At 55.0% G+C, this 18926-nt stretch overlaps 4 protein-coding genes across 5 annotated transcripts; 2 read left to right on the forward strand and 2 right to left on the reverse strand.

The window, feature by feature from the left end:
• Nucleotides 1-1426: 1426 nt before the first annotated feature.
• ARHGDIA (Rho GDP dissociation inhibitor alpha) lies at nucleotides 1427-10225 on the reverse strand. 2 transcript variants are annotated; one of them, NM_001080871.2, is made up of 6 exons: nucleotides 10162-10225; nucleotides 5003-5212; nucleotides 4542-4625; nucleotides 3858-3934; nucleotides 3622-3685; nucleotides 1427-3157 (listed from the first exon to the last, which is right to left on the reverse strand). In NM_001080871.2, the coding sequence occupies exons 2-6, from the start codon at nucleotides 5190-5192 to the stop codon at nucleotides 2958-2960; spliced, it is 615 nt and encodes a 204-aa protein (NP_001074340.2). In that variant the 5' UTR covers nucleotides 5193-5212; nucleotides 10162-10225; the 3' UTR covers nucleotides 1427-2957. The 2 variants fall into 2 exon arrangements, with proteins under 2 accessions (NP_001074340.2, XP_015150910.1); XM_015295424.4 differs by having other exon boundaries at nucleotides 10149-10225.
• Nucleotides 10226-10425: 200 nt separating this feature from the next.
• ALYREF (Aly/REF export factor) lies at nucleotides 10426-15185 on the reverse strand. The gene is made up of 6 exons (NM_001277907.2): nucleotides 14917-15185; nucleotides 14584-14715; nucleotides 12103-12250; nucleotides 11947-12010; nucleotides 11609-11786; nucleotides 10426-10709 (listed from the first exon to the last, which is right to left on the reverse strand). Exons 1-6 carry the CDS (start codon nucleotides 15145-15147, stop codon nucleotides 10695-10697), a joined length of 768 nt encoding a protein of 255 aa, NP_001264836.1. The 5' UTR covers nucleotides 15148-15185; the 3' UTR covers nucleotides 10426-10694.
• Nucleotides 15186-15306: 121 nt separating this feature from the next.
• ANAPC11 (anaphase promoting complex subunit 11) lies at nucleotides 15307-16342 on the forward strand. Its single transcript, NM_001374334.2, has 3 exons — nucleotides 15307-15431; nucleotides 15516-16036; nucleotides 16166-16342. The coding sequence occupies exons 1-2, from the start codon at nucleotides 15323-15325 to the stop codon at nucleotides 15659-15661; spliced, it is 255 nt and encodes an 84-aa protein (NP_001361263.1). The 5' UTR covers nucleotides 15307-15322; the 3' UTR covers nucleotides 15662-16036; nucleotides 16166-16342.
• On the forward strand, nucleotides 15307-16342 carry NPB (neuropeptide B). Its single transcript, NM_001374333.2, has 3 exons — nucleotides 15307-15431; nucleotides 15516-16036; nucleotides 16166-16342. Exons 2-3 carry the CDS (start codon nucleotides 15806-15808, stop codon nucleotides 16292-16294), a joined length of 360 nt encoding a protein of 119 aa, NP_001361262.1. The 5' UTR covers nucleotides 15307-15431; nucleotides 15516-15805; the 3' UTR covers nucleotides 16295-16342.
• Nucleotides 16343-18926: the final 2584 nt, after the last annotated feature.

Consider the following 18926-nt stretch of genomic DNA (forward strand, 5'->3'; position numbering starts at 1 on the left):
CAAAGATTTATGATACACATCGCCCAGAAAAAGCTGGAGCTTCTGCTTGGAAACCACAAACAGTGACAATCCCCTGGTCCTCCCAGCCACCATGTGCTGCTCAGTCCATGAGCAAAACCATGGGCTGCCTCTGCCTCTGTGTGGCTGCGGGCTCTGCTGCCTGCAGGCAGTGCCCAACCTGCTACCCTGCAGCTGGTCCCACACTCCGGTGGATACGTGGGCAGTACCACCTGTGAACTGCAGCCCTCCTGTGTGTCCATCCCTGTCCCTGTCCCCCTCCTACCCTGACATCATACCTCACCACACCCCACTACCACAAGAACGATCTGTCAGAAATACTAACGTCCAGAGTTTGGAAAGACTTGTCAGGGAGCTGAAGATTGCATCAGACAGGATCTAACTCTGACACTAACTGCCCACAGAGCGGCTGTTAGGGGCCAGCACAAGGAGAGCCTTTGTAGTTTTTATCAGCACATCTGGGCTCTAACTGACACTCGGGTGACATCTGCTCGAGGTCCTGCTGCTGTGCTGCCTCTCGCATCCCCGCACAGCAGAGGAATGCAGGAACACGGAGGAACTGATGGAAGGAGCAGCACCAGCAAAGCATGACTTGTGAGCGCAGGCTCCGCAGGTGCTGACAGCACTTCTTCAGCTGTGCAGACAGCTGCTGCCCTGCTGAGCACACTTCACAGGAGCCCTTTCACTCATAGGTTCTGAGTCGCACCGTTTCCTTCAGCTGCAGCCTCTGACAAGCATGGCAGCTTTCAGGGGACTGAGAAGAAAGGAGGCCTTTGCTGTCAGCACAGCAGGTTCCCTCTTGTACTCAGTTCTTAGTTCCCATTACAAGCTTACAAGAGCAGGAGCAGGGTTGAGCCATTTCTACAACTCCTGCATTCTTCAGCGTTTCACAGCTGCGCTGAGAAGTCTCTTATCCTTATCACAAACCAGCTCTGTAAACATCCGCAGGCTCTTATCACACATCACCTCTCCTAGGTTCTGTTGTCCCTCCAAATGCTTCCTCTGTTCTGACTGCACAGGAATTTCACCTCATGCTTGCACGCTGGCGCGGGCCAGGGCTCAGAACCCACCTGCTCCCAGCTGGCAGGCAGTGCCCCTAACCTCGCAGACTGAGACCCACCATGTCCATGTCCCTCCTTCTCACCCTTCATGCTGCAGGCCATATAGAACTGCTGAGCAGCAAAAGATCAATCTCAAACTGAAGCTCTCGAGAGCAGCAAAGGAGAAACATCAATGGGGGCCTCTTGCCTTTTCTGCCCTGGCAAGGACTTCCCCAGGCTCTGTTACATGACAGAGAGAACCCAGGGATTCTGCTCTCCTCCCCACCTCTGGCATTTGTGGAAATCACTTCTGGAAGAGGAGTTCTGCCACTTCCTGCCAAAGACCCAGAATAGATCCAGAATAGACAGTCAGTTCAAAGATTTTATTTAACTGTCATAAAAGGAGAAGCAGACGATGATTCCAAACCTGTTAACCTGGGTCTAGGATTTACAGACAATATGCACCAAATCAAATTAACAAAAATCTCTCTAGGGGCAGGGCAGAGGAGAGTTAGAGGCAAAGACGTAGCTACGAGAAAGCCACATGTACTTGGTCCCAGTTCTAATACAACCTCAATGTGGGAGGATCGAAATAAGAGGGCTGCAGAGCTGGAACATGCCTGCCCAGTGGTCGGGGGGGGTCGCAGGCCCCAGAGGCCCCCGTCACCCCCAAGTGCCATATCAGCACAGCCGCGGGCAGCAGGCTGCACTGCTGCGGGGTCTGCTATGGGCACAGGGGAGGAGGGAGTAGAGTGTCAAGGCAATAAATACTGACACGCCAGGCACAGATTTTAAAGGCAGAACAGATACATAAGGCATTAACCGCTTCTGAATACTTGACCATTGCAAGCTCTTTGTTGTTCGCATCAGGAGAGCAGCTGCAGAAACAGACTAGTCCATCCTCAGCCCAAAACAGCTGGGAGGGCAGGTGCTATCCTGGTATTTCAGTGCTTTGCAGCTACTTTGGCTGCAGTGAGAAGTCTGAGGTGATGGCAACACTGGTGACTCCCGCACCTACCTGCCTCGCAACCCCCTCTGTGCCTTGGAGGCATTGGGGCTGCCCAGAGAGTCTGGAGCTCTGCATACCGGGCTGGGGTTCTGCCAGGCTAGCTCTCTGGACACTGGGAGGGATGGCCTGGGGAAGGGGCTAGATGTCACCTGGGATGTCACACTGCCCTCCCTTCTGGGGATGTCCAGTCCTGAGTGAAGAATGGACCAGCAGCAAAGCGGGAAGTTGTGAATCTTTCCTAATATTCCATGAGGGGCGTGACCAAAATGAGTGCCATGTCAACAGACGGGGAGGGTCGGTGGCATTTAAAAAGTGTAACAGGGGCAGGGCCCCCTCCCTAGAGGATACGTGTTACACATTAAGGCATCATGGTTACGGGGAACATCCACAAATGAAGGTGCCAGCATTCTCAGGACACCAAATGGATGGAAGGGGCAGGCTGAACATGATTTTAGCCAACAAACAGATTCAAATAGCTGCCTGGCATCAAAGTTCTTCAGCTACTTGGAGGCAGTAGCTACCCTGAGCTGTGCACAGGAAAGCTAAGCACAGAATCCTACATGGAATATAGGAATCTCCTCTTCAGCACCAACCAGAATAAAGGAAGGTGAGAAGCAGCAAAGGGCCTGGCAAAGGAGCGAGTGCTCCCACCTCTGTGCTGGGACAGAATGGCCCCGGGACGGGCAGCTGGAGATCAGATGCAGACAGCATGGTTTGGTCAACTGGATTCAGTGATTCTCTGGGGAGGGGGCACGTTACAAAACTCTGATCAAATTTTAACAGGGGGTGAAAGGTAAGGGGGTTCCAATGTCAGCACTTTGGTACAGGGAGGGATTTCTACGGTAGCCACTGTCTGATTCACGCTCTCTGGGGATTAGCTTTGGGAAGGGCTAGTCCTTCCATTCCTTCTTGATGGTCAGGTTCCACTCCCAGGACAGGTGGTCAGTCTTATCATCATCTGTGAATTTGGATTTGATGTTGTAGCTGCCCCGGGCCAGCATGCCCTTAGGAGCTTCTTCCATGGGGGTCAGAAACTCGTATTCCTCTGCTCGGGGGCCATAGCTCCCAACCATGTATTCAGTCTTGTCAACTAGGAGAAAAAGAGGAAGATGGAAGCTATTTAAGAGCTTCCGCTATATTTGGGGCAAGGCTAACGCAAATGAAAGGGTATTACCACTGCAATTCACAAACAGTAAAAGCAGCTGTAAGAACATCACCCACATTAACAGCATCTTTCACTCCAGAAACAGCTCCTTCCACAGGGAGCAAAACCCAGCACTCGTACTGCTGTCCACACAGCAGCAATCTGTTCAACTCCAGCAGTGACTGCACACCAAGCTCAGGCACAGCACAACAGGTGGCTCCCTGCAGCAGAGCCAGAAACCTCCACACCTTGCCACAGTGGAGTGGCACAGACACAGCTGCGCTTCACTAAAGACCATCTCTTCCCACTGTGAGCTGCTGGGTTACCCACACACAAGCCTCCATCACGGCAGCAGAAAGAGCAGGAAGCCCTCACAAAAAGCAGTACCTGAACCACAGAGAGGCACTTACTTTTCACTCCTTTCCGGAACGTGTGCTGAATATACTTCAACCCTGACACAATCTCCCTGTTAACCTGCAGAGACAAGCAAGGACTGTCAAAGACAGATCTCCACACGCTGCCCACCCCACCCACTGCAGGGAAATATTTCCTCCATCACACCCATCTGGGAGCCCTACGATGGAGTTGCAGTAATCAGGTGCTCCAAATTTCACCAGTTGTTCAGTTTGCAGATCTGAATCCTTACCCTAAAGGAGATTTTTATCCGGTATTCCACACCTTCCTTCAGCACGAACGCCTGCTTCTTATAGCTCTCCAGGTCACCTACACAGAAAGTAAACGATTGCTCTGAGTCTGTTTGCATCGTGCTCTGGAACGGATTTCAGCTACCAGAGGTGAAATGGACAGTATGTGCAGCAACAGGGGACTGGACCCTTACTGCTTGTACAGTACAATTTATCCTTTGATTTTTGCAATTCAGGACTCTCCTTGATATGCTGCCTGTGCTACTTGAGGTGGCCAAGTGGTGTGCCAGGAAAGGGAACTGCAGCATAACAATGCACTTAATTCAAGGATGTTCCTTTGTAAATGTCTGCTCTAAAGTTGTCACCATCTTGAAGCTGCCGTTAGTGAGGCTGTGCAGGCTGGAGGACAGCTGGCTCCCCCAGCTGGCAGCTCATGCATTTGTAAAACTAAGGTAGGCCATATAGAGAAAGCAGAAAGGCCTTTGCTGAGATAGGGATGCTGAGATGCAAGCTGAGGTGGGAAATCCTCTTGACCGTGGCACCTGGCTCTGCATCCAGCAAAGGGGCACTTTGGACATGCAAATGAGCTGCCCACCACAGCATCAGTGCCTTGACGGGACCTCCCTGAAGACCCCACATCAACCAGATTTGACTCAGAGAAGGGCTGCTTTTGTTTCCCAGCTTACCTGTCAGGTCCAGCTCCAGAGGGCCAGGAGCAGTAGTACAGACCAATGTCAGTTTGGTCACCACTACATTTGGAGCATTGGGATCTAGAAGACAAAGAAAAAGGCTGTTAAACAACTAGCCCTTGTACCAAGCAACTCATTTCTCCTTCCAAGGAGGTTCTTGAAAGAGTAAGAAAACCAGTGAGGGCTCCTCTTGGTGTTATTTACAGCCAGCCCACACTCTCTCCCAGAACATCTCCCTCAGAGGTCAGAAAACAACCCCTCAGTTGCACTGCTCTGTTCCAGGGGCCACTGATCAGCACTGGGGCAGTGCAGACACCGGCCCTTATGCTCCCGGCTACACTCACACCAAGTCACACAGAGCTGGGGAGAGAACAGCTCCCAGACAGGAGCAGAGCTGAGGCCGGGGAGCCACAGGTGGAGCTCTGTCACTGCCGTCACTGCCACGTCCTACGGCTCACCTGCAGTCACGGTGACAGCACCAAGCAGTGCCTCCTTGTACTTGCGCAGGCTCTCATCATCCTTGTCCAGCTCCTGGATCTCCTGGATGCTCTTCTGGGCAGGTGGCTTATAGTTGACTGAGTGTTCATCCTCCTCATTCTCAGCTGCAATTTGGGCCAGCTGCTCTGCCGTTGGCTCCTGCTCTGCCATCCTCACACACGCGAGTTACACTGAAGGGGGGAGGAGATGTGTAACTGTTGCTATCTGCTGCACATTGGCATAAACCAACCCTCCCAGAACAGCCCTGACTCCGCAGGTCCCTCTCACACCGGGTGCCCCACGGACTGTCCTTGGAGGAACCTCCAGGGGCACATTGCTGCCAAGGACCCACACCCCCCATCCTGCCCAGACTCCCTCAGCAGCCCAGGTCCCATTTTCAGCCTGTGCAAGAGGATAGGAAAAAAAAAATCAGCCTCTGTGCTTTGTTCAGCAGCTGGAACAGACAAATAGCCCACACCATAGAACAAAAACAACTCCTCCACATGCACAGCTCAGTGATGCTTTCACTTGCAATAAACTTGAGCCCAGAATAAACCCAGTTCAGCTCTGCTTCTCCACAGTACAACCTTGTGAGGCGAAGAACAGACCCCACCACTGCCCAAACGTCAGAAGCCTCAGCTGCAATCTGGAGCTCACAGTCTGTAATTCAATCAGAATCTACAATGGAAGAAGACACCTGGCTCAGCTGACCTCATCCTGATCCTTTCCAAAGATATGTGTCACAGAGCTGGGCAAACACAGGCCACGGGTTGAAGCCTGGTGTGCAGCCTGGCACTGCTTTGCAAGCCCCAGAACGCTCTAACACTCAGAACACTCCAACCAGGAAACACCCAGCTGAGGGCTGGGGAGAGCTGCTGCCAACACCCATCAAAACACCAGGAAAAAGCCAATAATATCCTCAGTAATTCTTGATGCCCCACCGGGCGTGCTGTGCTAAGGGTGATCCTACGGCAAACATCAACTTGAACTGCTCTCGAGGCTTAAAAAACCTCAGCTGACAGCTTTTGAAAGGCTCCTCAGACAAGCAAAACCCTTCACAAATGACGTGCTGATGGATGCAGGTATTTCTATTATTACCTGGCATTTCCACGTCTCATTCTGCATTCCTGCCCGGAGTCGTGCATCAGCACACATGACTCAGACTGGAAAACTGCATTCTTTGCTCTGGCATCTGGTTTCCAAATAAATCAACACTACGATCTTAATTACGATCTCCACGTGCTTCCACAGAAGACCAGAATACATCCAGAAATGCTGACTTGTTAAGGGAAACCCAAAGTCTGCTGCATGGGCTACGCTACATAAGCCAACTGCTATTTGCTCTTCTCATCTTCGAACTAGCTGACATAATAGCCCGTAACTCAGCGACTCCATTCCTACCCCATGTGTCACCAGGACAGGGAGAGAAAAACCTGAGTGCTGGCACTGAGCACACGCAGCTCACAGAGCACATTCGGCAGCGACACAGGACGAGTCGTGCAGATGCCGCAGCCCGTCTGCCTCCATCTTGAGCCTGGAGACAGCTGCAACAGCACAACAGCAGAGGTATGCATATATGGTGTTTTTAGCCATAAATATTATAAATGTTCTGCCAAGGAGACGAATTAGAGTGAAATATTGCACATCTCTGCCTGAAGACTGAGCCAGGGCAGGAGAACAGCCGCCAGCGCAGCACCAGGGCTGCAGCTCAGTGCCAGCACTGAGACGAGGTGCTGTCAGATCCTGTGTGAGTGCACCCCCAGCCAAACCCAGGAGCAAAACTCCTGAGCTGTTCTGGGCTGGCAGCACCTCCTGGGGAGGCTGGGATGCCATCGTGGCTGTGCCAAGGGTAGGGAACTCGCAGTGGGCACCAAAACCTGACCGAGCTCTACCACCAGACAAGGGGTGGGGAGAGATGCAACACATCTGAGATTTCTACAGGGGCTTTGGGTCGGTACAGGACCTCTTCCCACCACACCTTCTTACACACAGCTCCAACAACCACCTGTATTGGCCCCTCACTTCACAGCCCTTTTGCACGGGATTCTCCAGGCCCCTGGCACAGACTGCCATGGAAATTTACATTCACATCTTATGCCACACATGAGCAACTGAGTAGCTCTCACCCTAGTAAATCCATATCAAAACCAGTCATTTCCTTTAGGCTCCCATCCAAAAAAGCTTCCAGGCTTGAAGGCTCCCAGAAGTGTTCAACAAACACTTACTCAAGCATTTGTTCCAGTGCTTAATCTCATTTTGCCCTCAGCTTCGGCTCCAAGCCAGACCTCGACTCCCCCCGCACCTCCCCTCCCCCAGGCACCACAGGTTGTCACCCTATGGAAGTCCACCATGGGTGGAAAGTGGTTCTTCAAACTGACCCAAAGTCACCAGAAACAGCAAGTGATGTTCCAAACAGCAGCTCAAGGCAGCCCAGGTTTCAGCTCTGCTTGGCAGCACAGGAAAAACGCCGCTGTGCCTCCTGCAGGCTCCCTGCAGCAAGGTCTGGAGAAGCCTCTCCATCAAGCTGGCTGCACCGCAGCCCCTCTGCTGCAGCGTTCTGATGGCACCGTGCTCCCACTGAGCCTGGCTGAGCCTGCTCCTGGCACACAGCATTATGGAGCCTCACATCACGGTGTTCAGCTGCTGCCCTGAGCGTTCTGCCAGGAAGGAAGGAGGCATCCAGCAGCACCAGGCTACTCCAGGCTTCTACAACAACGCATTTCCTACAGCTCAGAATTAATAGAACAGAGCTGTTCAGGTGCATGCAGGAGGAGCTGTTGCACTGCCAGGCAAAGCAGAGCTGAGGGACTCGGCACACTGGAACACTGGGTTGGGCATCCATCTCACGCCGTGCCCAATGTCCTGTAGGATCGTGGCTCCAGCACACAGAGACCTGCTGCTGCAGAGGTCGGGGCAGAGGAATGGGCAACTGAGGCCACAGCCCCTTCAGAGGGCTCAGCCCTCATGGCTGAAACCTTCCGGAACACCGATCTCCAGCAGGCAATGTGCACATTCAGCCCTGAGCCTCATACCCAGGCACCACCCCGAGGCTTCTGCAAGGAATTCTCCCTCAGCAACTTTGAAACCCGGAAGGCACCTGCACGCCCTGTGCGGCACCGCCCGCGCCGATGGCTCTCTGACTCCAGAGATGCACCTGGATCACAGAACAATGCAGCTGCTGCCTCTGTGCTACCCTGCACTCAGCCCAGGGCGGGTCACAGGAAAGCACCGTGGCCCCAGGGATGTCCCAGAATGTCTGGAAATGGCCACTGTCACCCCTCAGATCCCTGCTGTTCACTGGGGCCTGCAGAAGGCAGCAGAAACCAAACCACTTCCCATCTGCGAATCTGCACTCAGCTGCCTGTGACGCTTCCTGAAGTCAGCAGTTTCCCCTGAATTCTCACAGTATTTTTAGTGCAATACCAAGGAGCTAGCAGCAGCGAACACAAGAGCCCCACCTTCTGCCAGAGAGAAACACTGCTAGGAAAAGATCACCGTTATCAGGCAGGGATGAGCGGTGATTTCTTCACACGCCAGGGCAGAGATCCCAAGGTACTTGTGCAGTGACATAAGAGTGGTCAGAGTCTCTTCAGATGAGCTAATTGGCTTCGGACATCCGTTAGGCCTCAGCTCAGCCATGGAAAGCCACAGCGCCAATCCAAGCAGTCCCCACCCTTCCTTTTTTCCCCTGCAGCACAAGGGAAAGCTCACGAAGCTGCACAGCAAAGCCACTTGGAATCTAATGCAGCTTTCTGCAATGTTACTTTCCACGCAGCTCGGTTCACCCACTCCAGTTCACCTCAGGGCTGCACATGCTGCAGAAACAGGAAGCAAGAGCTGCTTAAACCAGTTCAAGCAGCACAGCCACCCCGCGTGATGGCAGCTCAAGGGGCCAGACCTGAGCTTGCCCAGAGCCAGGTCTAATCGCATGGCAGCAGTGGGGCAGCGTTCTAGCCTCAGGAACACAGGGCTGGGAGTTCCGGCAGCGCTGCGGAGCTGCTATGTGAGCATGTGGAGAACTCCCGCCTTGCCTGAGGGCTGATCCCTGACAGAGCTCCAGGCGTGGGGAGGAGGAGCTGTGGGGCCACACAGCTGCTGCTGCTGCCAGGTGCTCTGCAGCCAGATCTGCAGTTGTGCATGCTGCTCGTGACATTGCCCTACACTGCAGTCCACCTGCAGGTATCATCTGCCAGGAGCATCACCAGAGAAATGAGCAGACGGCTCTTACAGCTTATTGGGTTTAAGAAGCCCTTGCAGCCTTACACTCAGAACACAAATAAGCTGCATGGTGAGTGCTCTGCAGCCCGGCTGCTACCTGTAAGTACGACGACTGCAGCGCTACAACACGACCACACCGCAGGAACTGCCACGGGTCTCCTCAGCACCACGTGGATGCGGCCTCCACTCAGCATTTCTGGGACAAGAATACCTACAGTGGGACCACTCCTGGAGAACTGAGACCACAGAGCACTCTGGGCTGCACCCGAAACCCTCACGGCAACAATTCAGCTGCTTGGCACAACCTAGAGCTCTTCTCTGAAGAAAAGGAAGTCGCAGCTCGCAGGCCTGCCGCAAAGCGCCCACGGAGGCAGGGAAAAGGCATCGTCCTTCCGCCACGGCACCATGAGGGCACTGCAGCTCGGACACCTCGTACTGCTGCTCCAACCCTCAGCCTGCCCGCAGCACCGGGAGCTGAACCGAGCTCTTGGCTCCAATGCAAAAAGAGACCAACCCTGGGGAAGTTGCCTTCAAGTTCCTCCTTTCATAACTGGAAACCATTTATGGAGAATCTATTTGAAGCCGGCCGACCCGAGAAGCCGGCAGGAGCCCGGCGCCGCGCTGCCGTCCCCGCGCGGCCCCGGTACGACAGCAGCGGGGAAGGACGATTTCGGGGACCGAAGGCGCCGCGCTTCGCTCCGACCGCAGATCCGCGCCCGAGCGCTCCCCGCCGCCCACCCGCCGCAGGGAGGGCGCCCGCTGCCCCCGCTCCGCGCCTCGGCCGCGCCCCGGCCACTCGCATGGCGCTGAGCCGGCGGGGCCCGGCCCGGCCGCAGCGAATAGGGCGGAGCCCGGCGCCCTCCGCCCCGTGCCCGCCGCTCCACTCCGCCTCGCCCGGCCCCGCCGTACCGGTCGCGCTCACCCTCCGCGCTGCGGTGACAACGCCGCCGGGATCCGCCCAGCCGCCCGCGCACCCCCGCACTTCCGGGACACGCCCGTCACTTCCCGTTATGCGAGGGCGTGTCCTGCTCCTCACTTCCGGCCGCGACGCGGCGCTCTGATTGGCTCAGGGCGTACGCGCGCGATCGCGGCGCGGATCGCAGCCGGGGCCAGTGGGTAGGGCGGGCGCGGGAAAGGAGCGCGTGGGCCGACGGGGCGGCAGCGGCCGCCAGGGAGCAGGCAGAGCTCTAGACACGGTTCTATTTTATTACGGCAAAGGTGAAAAAGCCACCTCGGCCCAACAGGCAACCAGTAAAATTTATCCCAAAAATAACTCGGTACAAAACGGGTCTGCTTCAGAATTAAAAAAAACCTTTACATGAGTTTAAAACCTATTCCAAAACATAAAAGTAAAACAAATTCCATCCTTGATATTAGTAGCCACAGTCGCACACCCCTCCCGCCACAGAGCATGGAATGAGATGTCTGGAGTCCTTCCATGCACTGCTCGCCACTTTAGCTGGTGTCCATCTAGAAGAGAGCAGAGAGGACCGTCAGCAGCCCACCACAAACCCCCCTCGCCCCCCCAACTCCCACCCTCCCAGCCCCGGCTGCCAGCCCCAGGATGCTGCTGCCTCAGTGGCAGAGATGCAGCCCCAACCCCGGCCCCACAGTGCCTACTGACCGGACCTGAACTGTACCTCAGTACTTGGGCAAACTCCCTACATCACACTTCTTACTCTTCAACCTAAAGCTTCTTCTAACTATTATTACTTAAGCATTTCCAGTTTCAGAGAGCACTGCTCTAAACCACATTTCCACACCCATGTTTCTAGAATTCATCTCACTTTATCACTTTTATTTTATCCCATTTCTACAACATAGACCAGCAAGATTCAGATTACATCAAGCACAAATTTAACTTTGATTCTCAGATAAGACTTCAGTCTTGCTGTGGCACAACATGTGAGCTCATTCTGAATGAAAGAAACCATGTGCATTGCTCTGCTCATCCAGCTCTGCATTAGGGTCTTGCAGGCAGTGATCAGCATCATTGACTTTTTTCCTCTCTTAGCACCAAGGCAGTTATTTCATGTGTTTTTTCCTTTTGTTTTTCATTTTTCCAGCCTATTATCTCTCTGGGATTTGGTCTATAGCTTTTGTTCATCACACATCTTGGCTACTGCCAATTCTGGCTGACATAGGCTGCAACAAGCCAGGGGAAGTTGGAAAAGGGGCTATTTCTTACTTATGAGTAACAGTAGTTCTGGAGAGCTAAGGCAGCTACAGGAACAGGGCAATGCTCAGCTTTAGAGGGAGGCTATTTAAGTCCAATGACCTGAAAAACAATTTCTTTTTCCAGTCAGCTGCCAATGCTTGTCAAAAAGACGCTGCAGGGTACCTGTGAACATCATGTGAGCAGCACTTACCCTGGCATTGTAAGCATCCAGCTGTGCATCTAGTTCTTCTGCAGAGAGCTGCTGTTTGGAAGTTCTTCCAGCCCCTCTGCCTCTCCCTCTGCTCCCGCCACGACTACCTCGCCTGGTACCTCCACCACCAAATCCTCCTGAACCACCACGGTTTCTGGTCATGCCACCTCTGTTTACACTGTGATTTTTAAAAAGCAACTGTTATAGTGCATTCTGGTTAACCCCAACAGGCACTCAGAAGTTTGCAGGACATGAGGAGGATCCATGCTTCCTACACAGGCCAGTTCACTCCCCGTGCTGACTGGCACAGCGACTCCCGCGGCAGTACGGCTTCTCACCTCTGTGCTGGTCTCCTCTGTGTGTCTATCTGTGATGTAACCAGCTGAATGTTCATGGGGCGCCCTGCAGGAAAAGCAGACAGTTACTGTGAGTATGGCAGGCACACAGATGCCACCAGCTGTGCAGAGAAGCACGCAACAGCCACGGAGACTCACCATCCAAGGGGACTCCATTGTACTGCTTCATAGCTTTCAGAGCATCTGCTTTTCTTTCAAAATGCACATCTGCTGTCCCTAGACTGCGTCCAGATCTGTCGTAGTGCACTGCCGCCTTCTTCAAGGTCCCAAATTCTGCAAAGAGTTCCTGAGAAACAGAGGGAGAAGCGAGTATGCTTCAGTCAGCACTGCAAACACCAAGCAGCCCAGGCAAGGCGCAGGCAGCTCCTGCTTTCAGCAATCACATATACATTCCCTGACATCTCACAAAAAACACCAATGAAAGAAGCAACACAAGCCATTAGAATAATTCCAGAAAGCAGCCACAGGTGGCAGAAACAAACAGAACTTCATATCCATCGCTTGAAGGGTGCTTGTATACGGCCAACAAAGCAGCCTCAAGGTATGCTGACCTGCTTCTTTTCCCAGGGACACTGCCAGTCTTTTTTCAAGGCTGAATCAATAGAGACTCTATTTTAAAATAAGACAGACCCTAATCAATTTCCCAAGGAAAGATCATCCATACAAATAGAGAAATTCATAAAATAATCACAGTTTTTATGTGCTGGACTTCTTTTTTCTTTAAAGCCTTGCTAGACCAATTTAAATTGTGCAGTTTAAAGCAGTCCCTTCCAGAGCATAGGGATATTTCTGAATAAACTGAAACCAGGAAGTCTTCCACTGAAGCACATCATTCACCGTCACAAGTGATGGAAGGCTGCAACAGTGGAGCCATCCATTTTGCTTCACAGATGCTACATCTAGGATACCATCTAGGGACATCTCACTCCTTTTCAAGTTTTTACCTACACCCCATGCTTCAAAAACTCAAAATGCACAGAATTGTCAGGTGTCCAAAGTGGACACCACAGGCTGCCTATCCCATCACCTGCAGCAGAGCCTGAACACTATTCTAGCCACCTCTGTGAATTCTTATCCAAACATTTGAAAAGAGCACTATAAGTATTTTCATTTCTTAAGCCAGCTTCAAGCAAACTTGCCAGTAAGTTTCTCCATTGTGTCCATTTACTGGACATGATCATGAGAACAGCACCCAACATAAGCTTTCCAGAAGACAGTGCTGCATGGGAGGTGCTCCATCACACCCCTGTCCTGCAGAGAAGCCACAGCACCACACAGCCTCCTCCAAGAGCAACCTGTGTAAAGCTCCCTCCAGCTCACATTCATGCAGCAAAACATGACTAATGACATGATCAGCATAGAAACAAAGAAAACAATCAGTGCCACTTAGTGGGAAATTATGGGATGGGCAGTAACAAAGAGGCATAAACCCATTAAGTCAGCTTTGCTGCTACATATAACATATGCAGAAGTTGTCTGCTCCTGCAGTTCAAGCCAACTGTGGAAATGAAACTCTCAACTGACACACAAAACACATGAATTCCTTACACTGAAATAACTAGATTCACATTTTACACATTTGGGCCTGATTACAGCAAGTAGGAAATTTATTTCTACTGAACCTAAACTTACTTGAGGAAAAAACAGTGGTTTTAAGTGCATCGCTTAATAACTAGGTGACCTAAAAAAGCTCACTTCCTATTCTCCTGATGCAGACAGATTGGCATATGGCTGAACAGGAATGAATTAATAGATGAAGAAAACATAGAAGTAGTGGGGTTTTTTGTTTGTTTGTTTTTGTTTTTTGTTTGTTTGCTTTTGTTTTTTCCTGGTGGAGACACGAAGACCAGAAACCATCCAAAGCTTTTTGCAACATGACTAAGCCAGCAAAACCCTCCAGAGGGGACACTCCTTGGATCTGCAGATGTTTCTGCACACCTTGCTGCCCATAGGTGAGATCAGCCCCACAGCTGTGCAGGCACACTGAGCCCTGCCTGGCTCAGGTCCGCTGTAGACAGCCTGCACCCAGGGCACAGCTGGAACAAGGGATTTAGCTGCAGCTGGTAACTCAGCTAGAACATTCAGCTGTCATAAGATACACACGGTAATTGTGGAAACGACAGCATGCATGAGCAGGTACTCCCTCACAAATCAGACTTCTCAATGTCACTGATGCATCTATAAGAACACCTTGACACTAAGCAAAACACAGCTTTAACAAAGGAAGTACGTAAACAGATACTGTGAGAACAGAGCCAACAGATGTACACATACAGTTACTGAACCTCTGAAAATACACAAACCTTAAAAGCTCACACAGCCTGTGCAAAGCTCTTCAGTCATAGCAAGACTGAGCTAAGGCAGCATCCTTCACACAACATCATGGCAGAGACATTTAATATGTGATTACCTACAGCTCCATAAGGACCGTGGCTTTTCTAAATACAGGCACTCAAACTCCTCAGAACAGGGCCCAAGCAGTGCCTGCAGCACAGGGCTGGGCACTGTGTGGAGGGCCCTACCACTGGGAGCAGGGCCTCTAGTGCTCCTGCAGCCACCCCCAGCATCCAGCACCAATGTTATGAATGAAACCCCCCGGAAACAGCCTCGAGCCCGTACCTGGATATCCGCATCTGAGACGCCGAAGTCCAAGTTGGAGACGAGCAGCTTCCCGCCGGTCTCCACACCAGCGCCCGCCCCAAAACCGCTGTCGAAGAGGTCGTGCTGCCACTTCTCGGGGAGCTGTTTCGGCTGCAACGACAGGGACACCTCGCTGAGCGGCGCAGGGGCCCGCCAGCACGGCCCGGCTGCCGGCAACGGACAAAGGGCCGCCCGTCCCACCGCCCCCGCCCCGTCCAGGAACCGCCGCCGCCGCCGCCTCCCGCCCCGCGGACCGGGCCCGCTCCCTCCGGGGCCCGCCGACCAGACGCCGCCCCCACTCCCGGCCCGTACCCGGCTGTACGGCGCGGGCCGATTCCTGCCGCCGCCCCGGGCCATCACCGGCCTGTTCCGCACGGGGCCGCCGCCCGCTCGCCCGGCTCCCACGCCGCCCCGACCGGGCCCGCCCCCACGGGTGACGCCGCCTCGGCCCCGGCCGCCCCGGCCGCCGCCCCGGCCGCCGCCGCGCTGGCTTCGGTTGAGCTTAATGATATCGTCCAGGGACATGTCCATCTTGTCGGCCATGATGGCGGCTCCGCTCCGGGGCCTGCGCTTCCGGCCGCGCTGCGCCGACGCCGGAAGCAGAAGAGGCGGGACCAGTGGCGGAGGCGCGCGCGTTCAGGTTCGCTGGGCCTTGTGGGGCGGAGGGTGGCGCTTCCGGCGGCGCGGCGCGGGCCGGCGAGCGGCACTTCCGGCGGCGATGCGGGTGAAGGTGCGGAGCTGGAGCGGCGTCGCCTCGTGGCTGTGGGTGGCGAACGACGAAAACTGCGGTATCTGCCGCATGGCCTTCAACGGCTGCTGCCCCGACTGTGAGTGCGGCGCGGCCGCGGGGCCCGGCACGGTGCCCGGCACGGTGAGGCGGGGCCCGTCCTGACGCTGTGTCCGCGCCGCAGGCAAAGTGCCCGGGGACGACTGCCCGCTGGTGTGGGGACAGTGCTCGCACTGCTTCCACATGCACTGCATCCTGAAGTGGCTGCACTCGCAGCAGGTGCAGCAGCACTGCCCCATGTGCCGCCAGGAGTGGAAGTTCAAGGAATGATCCCCTCCGCCCCCGTCCACCGCTCCTCTCCCGGCTCCGTGGGCGGGGAGCGGCGGTTCCCCTCGGGCTGTGCGGCGGGGGCGGGCGCGGCCATAAAGAGGCGGCGGCGGCGGCGTTCGGGAGCGCTGCGCTCCCTCTGGCACGATGCGCGCCGCCCGCTGCCTGGCTCTAGCCGTAGCCGTGGCGCTGCTCTGCCGCCCCGCCGCTCCCTGGTACCGGCAGGCGGCCGCGCCCCTCTCCTATCCGGTGGGCAGAGCCTCGGGACTGCTCTCCGGCCTCCGCCTGCCCTACAGCCGCCGCTCCGACAGCGAAGGTGCCGCCGAGCGCCGCCCCCCAGCGCTCCATCCCGGATCCGCCGCTCCGCTCCGCACCGCGGTGAGTACCGGGATGCTCCGGTCGTGGACTGTGCTGGGACCGGGACTGCCCACCCGCGGGGCTCCATGGGCAGCCCCACTCCAACGATCCCATCCGGGAACATGGGTCTCTGTGATGCTTTCCCTGCAGGTGCCGTGTGTGACAGATGTGGACCCCAAGCTACGGAGCTGCCGGCCGCTGTCGGGGGTCCCCGGTGCTCTCCAGTGCAGAGTGGCTGTGACGGTGTCCTTGGTCTCCACGGAGTGTGCAGGCGCCTGAGGTGGCACGGTTGCTCTATAGTGACAATAAATGCCCATGGAATGGAAAGATCTCGTCTGTCCTTGAGGGAAGGGAGGTGCTCCTGGAAGCCCTCAGGGTTGGGGGGAGCCCACCAGCATCTGGGGCACACGGGGGGGCCCTGCCAGGTGCACGTCCTGAGAAGCAGTGTCCACCCAGGGCTGTGTGCCCTCTGGAATGGGTGAGAGCTTCAGTAGTGCCCCAGGCACTGTGGGACAGAGCACAGCCTGGGGCACCATTGCTGAGCTCAAGGTGAAAAAAACAACGCAGGGAGAGGGAACCCATTGAAACCGAGTGTCGGGGCTGGAACAGCGCTCACCTGGTTGGATAGAGGGGCATAAGGATCCACAGTGGGAAGTGGGGATCTGCCAGTGCTTGGAGCAACCCAGCTCTGAGCACAGTGCCTGTGAGCAGAGCTGTTGCAGAGAGAAAGTCTCTTCCACATGGCTGATGAGCCCCTGCTGTGTCTGCAGTTCTCTGAGCAATACAGGAGATGTATCTGAAGCTGGGGGGTTGTACAGGTCGGGCCAAGCCAAGCTGAAGAAGGACTTTGCCATGGGGTGGGCCAGGAGTTGTGCTCTGGGGATGCCATGGACTGAGGTCAGGGGGAGCCACACACTGACCCCAAGCAACTCCAGCACTGCCACTGCTGAGACAGCCTCCAGGTTCACACATCTGCAGGAACTCACGACAGCACCGGCACAGCCTCTGCCCTGCAGTCCAACTGTCCTAGAGGGACAGAGATGGTGCTTCTGAGTGCCCATGGCTGTTCACATCCCTGGCAGAAAAATCACTCTGTGACTGCAACCAACAAATTACTGCCTCAGGAGGGGCACTGCTGCCCCCATCTTTGCCTGCAGCAGGCAAAGGCCCAGCCCAGGGTGCTCAGGTTGGGCTCTGGCAGCAGGACCTGCCTGCAGCAATACCCCAACAGCCACCACCCCCAGCCAGGGCAGCACCCAGTACCCAAGCAGGCATGCCCAGGCCCTGGGGCCCTTGAGCAAGAGATGAGGCTGAATTGTCTGCAGACTGATCCAGCCCCACACTGTGAAGCTGCCCCCACCCCACCATCCCCCCCCAGGGCCCAGCACAGCCCCACATACCCAGCATCACTGCCACCGCTCACAGCGCTGCGCTTCACAGGGGTGGCCGCCTTGGAGTTGGTGCCGGAGCCAAAGCCCTGAGCTGTGCTTGGGAAAGGAAGGAAAAAAAAAGACAAATAAAACAACAAACAAACAAAAAGAAATTGTAAAGACATTCAGTCAGTCACAGGCTTTAAATTCATTTAATTTATTTCCTCATTTTGACTCCACGCTCATTTTTGCCCTCTGGGACTCTCAGGATGTGAGCGAATACAGACTTGGATAGAGAATTAAAAGGGCCCGCAGGCATCTGAGGCAGGAGATGTCATATGCAAAAGTTTTCTGCTTAGAAATAGCAGCGAGCAGCTGCACAGAATGCAGCTCCACCACGCACCCATCTGAGCAAGCAAAGCTGAAGCTTCTGTGGCAGTTAAGTGACACCGGCAGGCACGCAGCCGAGCCCCACGATCAGAAATGGAACAGTTTTGTCATTTTTTAATAACAGCAGTACCTGCGTTGGTGCTGGGGCGGCTCATTGCACGCAGATGCTCTCAGCCTGGGGTCGGTTTGTCACTGAGGCGGAGGTGGTTGTGATGGAGGCTGTGCAGTGCTGCTCGGCTGTAGAGCCAGGGGTCAGCGAGGCAGAAGCCCCAACCCTGAGAGCAGCACGGGGCGGCAGAGCAGCACAGGAGTGGGTCAGGGCCAACATGGGGGACTGGGGCGAACCCACTGCGCTCATCAGATGTGCCCAAGGAGCTCCAGGAGAGGACAGGACCCCCACAGCTCTTCCCATTCCCACCCCATGGGGAGGCTGAGCGCTCCCACACAGGTGGATGGTTGGCAGCACCTTGAGACAGATGACACATTCATGATGCAGAAGGCACTGATGTGAGGCTCTGCAGCCCATCTGCACAAACTGCAGGCAGGATGGACCCCGCAGGGCTGCCTGCACACCACAGTGCACTGAGGCACCACGAGAACCCAACTGCACATCTGTCATGGCTTATGCAACTGCCAAGGTCTGGCACCCAGACTCGAGGCCCAAAGAGACCAACAGACAACTCTTCAACATTTTATTAATGATCAGCAACAGATGTTTACAACAGAGGACAAAAGAATGGGCATGGAGGGATCATACAGCACAGTGCAGGGAGAGGCCGAGCACAGCACCCTGGAATGTCCGAGGCAGAGAAGGGCTCAGCCCAACGCCCGGCTCTTCCCAGACCTCCTCAGGCCCTGCAGAGCCCCGCAGGAGGTAAATGTGCTGCACTTCAACCCTCATAAAATAGCAGTGAAATTCCAGCCCACGGGGTCACTCCTCCCAGTAACATCTGTCAGGCACGATGTGCACTCTGGTGGCAGCAGCAAGCACAGCCCCAGGCACGGCCCATGGGGAGCACCGAGTCCTGCACCTCTCATGGCAGGAAAGGCTGTTGGTAAGGGCCCCCTGTACGCTCCAGCCTCGTGCAAGAGAAATTCCTCAACTCACCAGGGAGAACAGCAGGCCTGAGGGGCTCTGTGCTGCCCCCATA

Source organism: Gallus gallus, chromosome 18 (genome assembly GCF_016699485.2).
Source record: "Gallus gallus isolate bGalGal1 chromosome 18, bGalGal1.mat.broiler.GRCg7b, whole genome shotgun sequence".
NCBI lineage: Eukaryota > Metazoa > Chordata > Aves > Galliformes > Phasianidae > Gallus > Gallus gallus.

What these genes read in the sequence shown, in the direction of transcription:
- ALYREF (NM_001277907.2), bottom strand. Translation starts at nt 15,147, where the DNA reads ATGGCCGACAAGATGGACATGTCCCTGGACGATATCATTAAGCTCAAC. An exon ending in CAATGGAGTCCCCTTGGATG is followed by an intron (nt 12,011 to 12,102) that starts GTGAGTCTCCGT and finishes CTTTTCCTGCAG; the next exon opens with GGCGCCCCATGAACATTCAG. An exon ending in CAGAGGAGACCAGCACAGAG is followed by an intron (nt 11,787 to 11,946) that starts GTGAGAAGCCGT and finishes TAAAAATCACAG; the next exon opens with TGTAAACAGAGGTGGCATGA.
- ARHGDIA (NM_001080871.2), bottom strand. Translation starts at nt 5,192, where the DNA reads ATGGCAGAGCAGGAGCCAACGGCAGAGCAGCTGGCCCAAATTGCAGCT. An exon ending in TCTGGAGCTGGACCTGACAG is followed by an intron (nt 3,935 to 4,541) that starts GTAAGCTGGGAA and finishes CTTTCTGTGTAG; the next exon opens with GTGACCTGGAGAGCTATAAG. An exon ending in GGATAAAAATCTCCTTTAGG is followed by an intron (nt 3,686 to 3,857) that starts GTAAGGATTCAG and finishes TTGTCTCTGCAG; the next exon opens with GTTAACAGGGAGATTGTGTC.